Source organism: Felis catus (assembly GCF_018350175.1).
Source record: "Felis catus isolate Fca126 chromosome F1 unlocalized genomic scaffold, F.catus_Fca126_mat1.0 chrF1_random_Un_scaffold_34, whole genome shotgun sequence".
NCBI classification, from domain to species: Eukaryota; Metazoa; Chordata; class Mammalia; order Carnivora; family Felidae; genus Felis; species Felis catus.
The window spans coordinates 78,058-90,976 of record NW_025408522.1 but is presented as its reverse complement, the minus strand read 5'-3'; the positions used below and the strand labels follow the sequence as shown (position 1 = coordinate 90,976).

Below are 12,919 nucleotides of genomic sequence, written 5' to 3'. Positions count from 1 at the left end.
GCATGTTCAGTTTCATAATCACGAGAACAGCAATGTCATTCACCTATGTGAATATTGAAAATCATAGTTGATATGGTGCTTGGAATATGAAAACAGAAATGTTTACCATAAGGTAATTTCCTATATTTCCTCCATTTGACCAGTAGATACATTTGTATTTTTATCTCATCATATATAATTTAAAACCATTAACAACGTTATGTTTTTGTAGGAGAGTAAGATTGGTAAACTATTCTGTACCAGTATTGAAATGTTTTCGGCTTTGTAGGCCATAGTCTCTGTTGTAGAAGCTGAACTCTTTTGTTATGACCTAAAAGTAGCCATCATTCAGCATGTAGAGGAGAGGGTGGAAGGGTCCAATAAGATTTTAGTTACAGGGGTTCTTAGGCGGCTTAGTTGGTTGAGCGTCCTGACTCTTAATTTCCACTCAGGTCATGATCCCAAACCCCACATCATGAGACCGGTCATGAGACCGAGCCCCACATCAGGCTTCACCCTGAGCTTGCAGCCTGCTTACTTTTTTCTCTGTCTCTCCCTCTGACTCCCTTCCCACTTGTGTGTGCTCTCTCCCTCTCTGTCTCTCTTTCAAGTATAAAATAACAAAAAAACAAAAACATGTAGTTACAGAAACAGGTGATGGTGTTCAACTAGATTGACAGTATTTAAAAGTATTATTTTTTCTTCATTTTAGTTACAAGAAGCACAGGAACGACATGCAGAGGCCGAAAGATACGCTGAGAAGATTAAAGATCATATGCTAAAGTATAATTTAAACCTCACAGAAAATAACTTGTTTATTTATAAAGCAGATAAGGAGTGTACTATGAGAAATGTATTAGTTATGCGAGTATATCATTGTTAAGCTGGATACAAATTCCAACTTTGAGCTATTTTGAAATGCAAAATTTTGGCATCTTATCTCTCAATTTTGCACCATTACCACAAAACACAACGAGAAAATTGGCACAATTGCCAAATCATCCTCTTGATACAATTTTAAGAATTTCTGTAATACCCTCACTTGTTCAGAAATTACACGATACAGTTTTAAAATTATGTGTGAGAATAATTATCTTAAGATCTGCATTTTAGGCTAAAGGTTAAAAATGCCAGGCAAGAAGCAACCATCACACGTCAAGCGGCCCAAATTCAAGATCTTCAGAGCAACTTGCTAAAGGCAAGTTTGGTAAGTCGATCTCTTAATGATTGTCCTGAAAAGGAATCCTTATGTCACTAGTAGAAGTACATAAGAATGTTTTGGATCATATGGAAATTTTCACTGATCAAAATATTTGGTTGATATTGTTTCTGCTTGCTACTAGTGATGTAATTCTTCTATATAGATGAAGTTGATTGAATTCATAAAGTAATGATGTTTATAGTGAGATTTAAATAAAAATATTGTGAGAATCTAAGAAGAGCAACAGTGAGCATTTGGTTTAGTCCTCCTTTTGGCTATTGTATATAAAGGTGCTGTGAACATTGTCATACAGATGTGTGAGTCCCTGCTAAGATTTTTCAGCGTGTTTCAAACGTCCCCAGTCTTTGAGTGATCATTTCATCTGGCATTCTGACTTTCTGTTGTAAACCCAACCCTTTAGTGAGAGTTTCAGAAAGAGTTCTTTTAATGATGATATGTTGTAATTTATAATTACAAATTTGCAACTTATTCTCTTCATCAACAATGACTAGCAGGTCATTATGCAAACGTCCTTCCCAAAGAATAGCCTTTTTTCTTTGTTGGATTTTGTAAAGGAAAAGAAATGCCAGTGAAAAAGGAGAAATGGCTGCTCTGTCAGGGCCTTACCTAGTAACATAGTGCTCCTACCATTGAAAGTTCAGAAACTCATTTTTTCCATTCACTTGAGTTAATCAGCCTTTCAGAGATTTCAGAATTCAATTTCAGAAAAGACTAATGTGCCATTCAAGATTCTAATTTATGTAGTGAAACCACAACTGTTTTCCAAGTGGAACAGTGAATGTCATCCCACTCTCACCCTCCTTTGGAGGATGCTCATTGTACATCCTAAGTGGGAGCAATGAGGTAGATACACTGACCAACTCGTTTCTGTCAGTCACAAGAGCTATATAATATACATGCAAGTTTCATTAGGCAGCTATACCCGTCAGGGGAATTAGAACATTCTGTTGACTGGTCCTTTTTGTGGCTGAAGAGACATTGAAAATTATTTTCTTTTCTAGACGTCTTATAAATGAGTCACATAGTAACAGGGAACTTTTCATGCGAGTAACATGACTCTCTGTTGATCAGCCTTCTATGAATGAGAGTGCTAGGCGTTGTCCTGCTACTGTGTCCTAAAGAAATCTTTAAGGTCTCAAAAACTAAAATTTGTAAGGATATCCGAAACTGATGAAGCTTATTAAAGAATAACGAGGGATTTTCTGTGTATCCCTATAGAAAGGAATTAAGGTTATGGCATGAAATAGTCTGCCACTTTAAGGTGTTCCCTGTGAAACAAAAACTTAGATAGCTTTCAGCCAACTCAGTCCATTGCTCTGACTTCTGTAGAAGGTCCTTATCTCCTGAATCCCCAACCAGAGGCTTCCTGGGTTGAGAAATTTGTTGGTGGGGCGGGGGCGTTACTCTTTTTGTTGTATCTTTAGTTTTATTTTTTTTAAGTTTGCATCCCAATTAGTTAGCATTTAGTGAAGCAATGACTTCAGGAGTAGATTCCTTAATGCCCCTTGCCCATTTAGCACATCCCCCCTCCCACAACCGCTCCAGCAACCCTCAGTTTTTTCTCCATATTTATGAGTCTCCTGTGTTTGTCCTCCTCCCTGTTTTTATATTATTTTTGTTTCCCTTTCCTTTTGTTCATCTGTTTTGTCTCTTAAAGTCCTCATACGAGAGCAGTCCTATGATTTTTGTCTTTCTCCTAGTAATTTCACTTAGCATAATAGGCTCCAGTTCCATACACCTAGTTGCAAATGGCAAGATTCCTTTTTTTTTTTTTTTTGATTGTTGAGTAATACTCCATGGAATATATATATATATATATATATATATATATATATATATATATATATATCACATCTTTTTTTTTTTATTTTTTTAACGTTTTATTCATTTTTGAGACAGGGGAGACAGAGCGTGAACAGGGGAGGGTCAGAGAGAGGGAGACACAGAATCTGAAACAGGCTCAAGGCTCTCTCCCAGCTGTCAGCACAGAGCCGAATGCGGGGCTCGAACCCACAAACCGTGAGATCGTGACCTGAGCCCAAGTCAGAAGCTTAACTGATTGAGCCACCCAGGAACCCCAAACATCTCCCTTTTAACGTGATTATTATCCATTTCTGTATCGTCTTTAAAGAACTAATCCATTCTTTTGCCCGTTTTTATATTGGATTGTCTTTTCATTATTGGAAGAGTTATTTAAATGTCCTACATGCAAATCCCTTAGCAGATATGGGATTTTCAGGTATTTTCTCCTATTTAGTCACTTGCCTTTTCACTTTCTTGATGGTGATATTTGAAGCATAGTAGTTTTTAATTTTGATGAAGTAAACTTAATCTGCTTTTGTCTTTTGGTGTCATGTCTAAGAAATCATTGTCAAATCCAGTCACAAACATATACACATAAGCTTTTTTCTAAGAGTTTTATCATTTTAGCTCTTAGATTTTAAGTTAATTTTGTATATATGCTATGGGGTAGAGGTCTGATTTTATTGCTTTGCATGTGGATATCCATTTGTCCCAGTACCGTTTGTTACAAAGACTAGTCTTATTCCATTTAATTGTCTGTCACCCTTGTGGAAACTCAGTTCACTATAATGTGAGAATTTATGTTTAGATTCTCAATGTTAATACATTGATCTATATGTCTGTCCTTATGCCAGTACCATAACAAATTTTATGAAAACTTTTTCCTAGTTATCTTGCAAATTACCAGTCACTTATGTAATAATAAAAAGTCAATGTAGTAGAACGAAACTTTGCTCCTATAGAGATTTTTGTTTCTTGAAGGACACTTTTGCCAGCCTTTGCCTTGCTGACCCCATGACTCGATGTGAAGTCAGGCTCAAAAAGATAAAATGCTCTTTCTTTAGTGTGTTCAGACTTCTATTTATTTATTTATTTATTTATTTATTTAATTTATTTATTTATATTTTTATATATTTTTTAGAGCGGGCACAAGCAGGACGAGGGGGTGTGTAGGGAGAGAAAGAGAGAGAGAGAGAGAGAGAGAGAGAGAGAGAGAGAGAGAGAGAGACAAGAGAATTTTTAGCAGGCTTCACACTTAGTGTCGAGGCTGACAGGGGTCTTGATCCCATGACCCTGGGATCATGACCTGAGAGGTTGAGGCTCAACTGGCTGAGCCACCCAGGTTCCCTGCCTGTGCAAACTTTTAGTGTCTCAGTCAGTGCTGCCCACTTTCATTTCCATCAAATCTTGGCCATAGGATCTCTTGACTCAGTCTACTAACGTTTACTTCATTATATTTTATTATCTCATTATAATGCATAGACTCATCCATAGTTTTCACCATCTAGGAAGGAAAAGATTAACTCTAGGCTATTCCTTTTTCCTGTTAAGCAATCTTGCTAACCCATCATCTTGCAATTCACAATGAGATCCTCTTCTGACCTGGTTCTTGTGTGCAACACTGCTGTTAATCCTGTTCTTGGCACAGATCATACTTTCTTGGAAAACACAGCAGCCTGTTTCCCCTTCTTTCACTTGAATAGAAAGATATGCTTAGCTATATGTTTTAGCTCAGCATATAATTAATGGAATAAACATTATATCATTAAAATAATACAGCTGTACAAATTGCGGTAGTATTAAGTTGATTTATCAGAGACAAATACTAGATTGGTAATTTGAATGACAACAAACTTGTGAAGCCAACTTGTATGATATGGAGAAGCATTGTGGGACAACACAAAGATGAAGTGATCTTACCTCCCCACACAAAGAAGGTTGGAGTAAGGTAAAGGAGAATGTGGAGTTAATTTAAGTAGTGCTAAAGGACAGTACATTTGTTTTGCTACTGAAGAGATGAAAAATGATTCCATGACATTCTCTTTATTTCCTCACTGAGGAAAGGAGAATGAAGATTGAGTATTCAATGGATTAAAAAATACTCAAAGCTGCCTATTTCCTTTAATTGAAATCAGGTCAAAGGCCCAATTTGGGTTATCAAATTGACTCTTTCTAGTTTTTCAACTATTGTGCTTCAAATCGTATGTCTCTGTGCTTCTACCGTAACTTGAGGGGAAATTCTAAAGAGGCATTCCTTCCTACTTGTAAGAGTAGTTGGAATTGAAGGGAATCTTAGAAAAAGATCTTAGAGACAGGAAGAAGGCAGAGGAGTAGGAGGACTCTAGGCTTGCCTCACCCCACGAATACAACTAGATAACAATCAGCTCACCCTAAAAACCCCAGAAATAGACCTGAAGACTGACAGAACAAACTCCACAACAAAAGGGAGAGAAGAGGGCACATCAAAGAAGTTCCTTGATGCAGAAATGTCCTCTAGAAGAGAAACAGATCCTGAGTTCTGCAGAGGGGAGGGAGTCGAGGTTGTGGGTAAGGGTGAGAGAGAGAAAGGCACAGGGGAACACACAAAGAGAACATTTCCCCATAGCCACTGGCTTGGAAAACAAGAGGGCCTGCATTTCGTGAGTTCTTGCAACCAGTAGTGCGTAAAGTCTGGAGTTTTCAAGGGCATCCGATTTAGCTGGTTTAGAGCCCTGAGGTACTCCACTGCTCATGGACAGAGGGCAGGCAAACAACGTGGGAGCATATAGCATGGGTACAGTGGTCTGAAGAGTGCCTGGGGCACACAGTGGGGAGATTAGTTGCTCTTCTCAGAGCACGTCCCTCAGAGGCAAAGTTCAGAGACCTGTCTGTAGGAACAAAGCCGCTGGCTGGCACCAACTCCTTCTCCTGCCCCTCACCACAAACATAAAGCCACCTGCAGGAAGCAGTGCATTGCTAACACTGGTTACCTAACTTGCTTACACCAAACACCACCCCCTTGCACTCTGGTGGAACTACCTTTCCAATCACTCTTGCTTGAGTTCCAGCACAGCAGACCCCTCCCCCAGAAGACCAGGACAAATGCCTGCCCACACCACATCTCCCAACCAGAGAGTTTCCCTTGGCCTCAGTTCCAGTAGCGGTGGTGACAGGTCTCATTTCATAAGCAGACCAGAGCACACCTAGTTAAAACCCGCTACATTCAGGCCAGGGACCAAACACTCACCAGACCAGGCAAGGAGAGCCTCTGCAGACGACTGGCCTAAAGAATAGCATAGCCAGAACACAAGAGCAGAACACATGCAGCACACACTGGTGACACTCCCTGAAGTGCTAGACCCTGGGCATTACACGACGTCTTTTTCCTAAGTCCATTACTTTTGGGAGCAGGTGACATAACTGGCTTCTCTAACACACAGAAGCTGGCAGATACTTAGACAAAATGAAAAGACAGAAGCATTTATCCCAAATGAAAGGACAGGATAAGGCCATGGCCAGAGACCTAAATGGGACAGATGTAAATAACACGCCTAATGGAGAATTTAAAACCATGATCATAAGGATATTCACTGGACTTGAGAAAAGAATGGAAGACATCCGAGAGACCCTTACCACAGACATAAAAGAGTTGAAGAATCAGAGATGAAGACTGCAGTAAAAATGAACAGCAACCTGGAAGAAGCAGAGGAACAAATTAATGACCTAGAAGACAGAGTAATGGAAAGCAGTGAAGCTGAAGAAGACAAAGAAGAATTATCCAATGCAAGAATAGACTTAAGGCACTCGGTGACTCCATCAAATGTGAAAACATTCATATGATAGGAGTCCCAGAAGAAGAAGACAGAGAGAAGGGGACAGATAATTGATTTGAAGACACAATAACTGAAAAATTCCCTAATGTGGAGAAGGAAACAGACATCCAGATCCAGGAGGCACAGAGAACTTCCATCAAAATCAACACCCAAGACATATTGTAATTAAATTTGCAAAATATACTGCTAACATATTTTTTTTTAGTGTTTTTTTTTATTTCCGTGACAAAACGCAGACACAAGCAGGGGAGGGGCAGAGAGAGAGACAGAGTGAGAGAGAGAGAGAGAGAGAGAGAGAGAGAGAGAATCCCAGGCACTCTCTGTGCTGTCAGCGCAGAGCTCACTGGAGGGCTTAAACGCACGAACTGCGAGGTCACGACTTGAGCTAAGATCAAGTCATGCTTCACAGACTGAGCCTCGCAGGCGCCCCACTGCTACAAATCTTAAAAGCAGCAAAATAAGTCATTCACTTCCAAGGGAAAACCCACAAGGCTAGCAGGAGATTTTTCAACAGAAACTTTGCAAGGCAGAAGGAAATGGCATGATATATTCAAAGTGCTGAATGAGAAGAATCTGCAGCCAAATATACTCTATCCAGTAAGGCTATCATTCATAATAGAATGAGAGATAAAGAATTTCTCAAAACAAAAATGGAAGGAGTTTGTGGCCACTAAATCAGCCTGTAAGAAATATTATCGGGGACTCTGAGTGGAAAGGAGAGATCAAAAGTGACAGTATAAAGGCAGGAAATGTAAAAGCAGTAAAAAATGTATATTTCTGTAAAAAAAAATCGTCAAGGAATGTCCCAAAAAAGGATGTACAATATAATAGCTTATCAAAACATGGGGGGGGGGAGAAAAAAAATGAGCTCTAACTTAAGTGACCATCAATTTAATATAGACTGCTACACACAGAAGAGGTGATATACAAATTAATGCTTATCATATAACAAAACCCACTAATAACCATGCAAAGAATAAAGAGAAAGAAACCTAAATATATCATTAAAGCAAATTAGAAAGACATCAAAGAGAGAAAAACAATAAAGGATTTGAGAAAATCTCCAGAAACAACCACAAAACAAGTAGTAAAATGACAATAAATACATACCTGTCAATAATTACTTTGTATATTAATGGAATAAACACTCCAAACAAAAGACCTAGGGTGACAGGATAGATTAAAAAACAAGACCCATCTGTATGCTGCCTATAAAAAGCTCATTTTAGACATAAAGACACCTGCAGATTGAAAGTGAGGGGATGCTTGCACTCTTGGTGGTAATGCAAACTGGTGCAGCCACTCTGGAAAACAGTGCATAGGTTCCTCAAAACAATTGAAAATCGAACTACCCTACGACCCCTCAATAACACTACTGGGAATGTATTCAAAGGATACAGGAGTGCTGATTCATAGGGGCACATGTACTCCAGTGTCTATAGCAGTGCTTTCAACATTAGCCAAATTGTGGGAAGAGCCTAAATGCCCATCAACTGATAAATGGATAAAGAGATGTGGTTTATATATATATACACTGTAATACTACCTGGCAAGGAGAAAGAGTGAAATCGTGCTATCTCTTGCAATATGGATGGAACTAGAAGGTATTATGCAACATGAAATAAGTCACAGAAAGACAGATATCATATGTTTTTGCTCCTATGTGGAACTTGAGAAATGTAACAGAAGACCGTGGGGGAAGGGAAGGGAAAAAATAGTTACAGAGAAGGAACGGGGCAAACCATAGGAGACTCTCGAATGCAGAGAACAAATAGAGGGTTGATGGGGGGCGATGGGTAAGAAGGGAAACTGGGTGGTGGGCATTGAGGAGGGCACTTTTTGGGATGAGCCCTGGGTGTTGTCTATAAGTGATGAACCACAGGAACCTACTCCCAAAACCAAGAGCACACTATACACACTGTATATTAGCCAAGTTGACAATAAATTCTATTAAAAAAAATGAAAGCGAGGGGATGGAGAAAAATTTATCACGTTAAAAGAAAAAATAGCGATACTGTTGTTAGACAAAAGAGTCCTTAAAACAAAGACTGTGGGGCACCTGGGTGCCTCAGTCATTTGAGCGACTGACTAGGTCTTGGCTCAGGTCATGATCTTATGGCTGGTGGCTTTGAGCCCATGTTGGGCTCCAGGCTGACAGCATGGAGGCTGCTTGAAATTTTCTCTCCCCCTTTCTATGTCCCTCCCCAACTCTGTCTCTCTTGAAATAAATAAACCAAAAACAAAGACTCAAGCAAGAGCCAAAGAATGCTACTGTATCATAATAAAGGGTACAATCCAATAGGAAGATCTAACAATTGTAAATATTTATGCACCCACCATGAGAGCACTCAAGTACATAAAACAATAACCAACATAAAGGAACTAATTGATAATAATACAGTAATAGGGTACTTTAAAACCCCATTTACATCAACAGATCTTAACAAAAAAATCACCAAAAAATACATCTTAACAGAAAATCACCAAAGAAATAATGGCTTTGAGCCATACAAGAAAGACAGATATCATATGTGTTCATTCTTATGTGGATCCTGAGAAACGTAACAGGAATCCATGGGGGAGGGGAAGGAAAAAAAAAGATGTTAGTGTGGAAGAGAGCCAAAGCATAAGACACTCTTAAAAACTGAGAACAAACTGAGGGCTGATGTGGATGGGAGGGAGTGGAGGGTGGGTGATGGGTATTGAGGAGGGCACCTGTTGAGATGAGCACTGGGTGTTGTATGGAAACCAATTTGACAATAAATTTCATATATTTAATAAAAAAAAAAGAAAAAAGAAAAAGAAACAATGGCTTTGAATGACAGACCGGACCAGATTGGATTTAAGACATTTTTTTTCAGAACGTTCCATCTTAAAACCGAATACACGTTGTTTTCAACTATACATGGACTATTCTCAAGAATGGATAAAAAAAAAGTCCTTAATTATTAAAAACAATACATGCAGGTTAAATAACGTGCTACTACACTGCAATGGGTTAAGCAAGAGATACAAGAAGAAACTTAAAAAAAATACGTGTATACAAATGGAAATGAAAAAAAAAAAAAAAAACAATGGTCTGAAAACTTTGACATGCTGCAAAAGTGGTCCTAAGAGGGAAGTACATAGCAATATAAGCCTACTTCAAGGAGCAAGAAAAATTTCAAACAACCTAACCTTACACCTAAAGGAGCTAGAAAAAGAACAACAAATGAAGCCTGAGGCCAGCAGAAGAAAGAAAGTAATAATGATCAGAGCAGGGGGCCCTTGGGTGGCTTACTGGTTAAGTGTCTGACTCTCGATTTTGGCTCAGGTCATGATCTCACATTTGTGAGATCGAGCCCCATGTTAGGCTCTCTGCTGGCAGCATGGAACCTGTCTGGGATTCTCTCTTTCCCTCTCTCTCTCACTCTCTCTCTCTGCCCATCTGCCACTCATGTGTGGTCTCTCTCAAAATAAAATTAAAAAAAGAAATTAAAGCAGAAATGAATGATAGACAAACAAAAAACAGATAATACTAGAACAAATCAATGAAACCTAGAGCTGGTTCTTTGTAAAAATTAATAAAACTGATAAGTTGTTAGCCAGAGTAATCAACAAGAAAATAGAAAAAAACAAAATAAATAAAACCACAAATGTGAGAGTAGGAATAAGAACCAACACCACAGAAATACAAACATTTATGAGAGAATATTGTGAAAAAATGTATGCCAACAAGTTGGACAACTTAGAAGAATTGAATAAATTCCTGGAAATCTATAACTTGCCAAAGTAAAACAAGAAGAAATAGAAAATTTGAAAAAAAAAATCAATAACCAGCAAGGAAACTGAATCAGGTTCAAAAAACTCTCAACAAACACAAGTCTAGGACCAGATGCCTTCAGATGTAAATTTTAACATGTAAAGAAGAGCTAATACAAAAAAAAAAAAAAATTAACCTGTCCTTTTCAAATTGTTCCAGAAAAACTTAAAAGGAAGGGAAACTTCCAAATTTATTCTATGCCATCTTTACCGTGATACCAAAACCAGATACACCACAGAGAGAATTACAGGCCAGCATCTCTGATGAACATGCAAAAATCTTCAACAAAATAAGCAAACTGAATCCAACAATACATTAAAAAATCATTCACCGGGGGCAGAGGCAGCTGGGTGGCTTAGTGAGGTAAGCATCCAATTTCAGCTCAGGTTATGATCTCATGGTAGCGTCGGTTTGAGCCCAGTGTCAGGCTCTGTTGACAGCTTGGACCCTGGAGCCTATTTCAGATTCTGTATTTCCCTCTCTCTGTGTCCCTCCCCTGCTTGTGCTCCTTCTCAAAAATAAATAAACATTAAAAAATCATTCAATCATTCACTATAACCAAATGGGATTTATCCCTGGTTTGCAGGGGTGGTTCAATATTTGCAAATCAATGAATGTGATACCTCATATTAATTTTCAAAAAAGCATAAAGTCATATCATTGCAATAGATGCAGAAAAAGAATTTGACAAACTATAACATCCATTCATGATATAAACTTCAAGAAAGTAGGCTTAGAGGAACCATACCTCAACATAATAAAGGCCATATATGGAAAATGAGCAGCTAATATGATCCTAGCTGGGGAAAAACTGAGAGAAAAACTTCTTAGATCTTGCTTCTAGTTATCTGCTTCTTCTCATTAGCACCATTGGTTGTTAATAAATTAATCTTAACATTTATTACATCCTACTTTAATGGAGACCAATTTCTCCTACACAAGTTTATGAATCTTATCTCTTTTTTTAATCCACATTTCAATTTATCATTTTTGTTTTTTTCTTAACAAACTCCCCAAAGGTTAGATTTCTTTTGTTCACAAATCTGTTAGGAAAAGTGTGGCCAGGACAGCTAGTCTCTTCTCTGCCCTGCTCAGCTTCAGGTGGGGCAACTGAAAGGTTTGGGGTTGGATGCATTTGAAGATTTGTTCACTAACGTCTGGTGGTTGATGCTGTTGCCTGGGACTTCAGTTCAGGAGGCAGCAGAAACACTTAAACTGACACACCTAGACCCTCTTTGCGGCCTAGGCTTCCTCACTAGATGGGGAGCTAGATTCCAAGTAAGCAGCCTGAGATACAGAGCAAGGCAGAATCGCCTTTTGTCACCTAGACTTGGAATACACACAGGATCATAGTCACATATTCTGTTCATTAGGAGAAAGTCACTAAGGTTGTTCCATGGTCTTTTTTTTTGTGGAATTAATATTTAAAACCTATGGACACCTTTAAAAAGCAGTATGCTTTACCCACTGGCCACAAATTCCTCCCATCTGAAAAATACATTCACTCCCCTCCCCCTCCAATACCTCCTCCAAGTCTCGGCTATCATGGCCTCAGGTTCAGGGCTTGAGTCCAAGATCTTACCATCTTAATCGGGTGCAGTGGGAATAAGCTGCCTGGGTTATGGTATCTCAAGTATAGCCCCTTGAGTGCAAGTGTTCTCAATATGAGGACTTGCGAATGAAAGAGACAGTTATTTACCACTCACAAATGCAACATTCTAGTCAACTGCTGAGGACTCACCCTTCTTTCAGAAAAAGAAGATGGTAAGCACCCTAGTCCATAAGAGTTTTGAAATATAGCCTGATGCATGTTGTCAGTTCTTAAGTTAGGACTTAGTCCTAACCACGGGAATACTTTCTCCATGTCTCTTTCCTTTCTTTACTCTTTAAGCTCTTGGTTCCTTCCTTTTCACAAGGAATGACCTGTTTTTGCAGCTGTTTTTTCATCCTGCTTCCTCCCTGTGGGACTTCTAAGACCCAAAGGCCTCTTTTCATTTTGCACGATTTGGCCCCTTTTAGTCCAAGGTAGCAAATAGCATGTTTGCTACAATAAATCTCTTACCTTTATTAGTTTTCTGTAAATATTACTGGATTTCATGCCGTGTTTTAGCAAAGCGACCCTCCCAAGTCCTTTTGAGATAAGCTTTTCGCTTCAGGTTTCCTGTGAAGCTCTTATAGGACAATGCCTTTAAAATGCGTCTACTCTTGGGGCTCCTGGCTGGCTCAGTTGGTAGAGCATGTGACACTTGATCTCTGGGTGCTGAGTTTAAGCCCCATGTCGGGTGTGGAACCTACTTTAAA

The 12,919-nt window shown here is 38.8% G+C and overlaps 1 protein-coding gene across 20 annotated transcripts in view; it reads left to right on the top strand.

Moving 5' to 3' along the window:
- The window catches only part of LOC109496868 (ankyrin repeat domain-containing protein 26-like), a 243,408-nt gene that overhangs the window by 181,039 nt on the left and 49,450 nt on the right, over positions 1-12,919 (top strand). For 10 of the 20 annotated variants that reach the window (XM_045051605.1, XM_045051610.1, XM_045051609.1 and 7 more), the window contains 2 exons: positions 692-762; positions 1,093-1,186. The exons of 5 other annotated variants lie outside the window; for them this stretch is intronic. In XM_045051605.1, coding sequence (XP_044907540.1) covers positions 692-762; positions 1,093-1,186 — 165 coding nt within the window. Of the gene's footprint in view, positions 1-691; positions 814-1,092; positions 1,187-12,919 lie in introns of those variants that run through there. 5 more of the 20 variants (XR_006593561.1, XR_006593565.1, XR_006593563.1 and 2 more) reach the window with 2 other exon arrangements.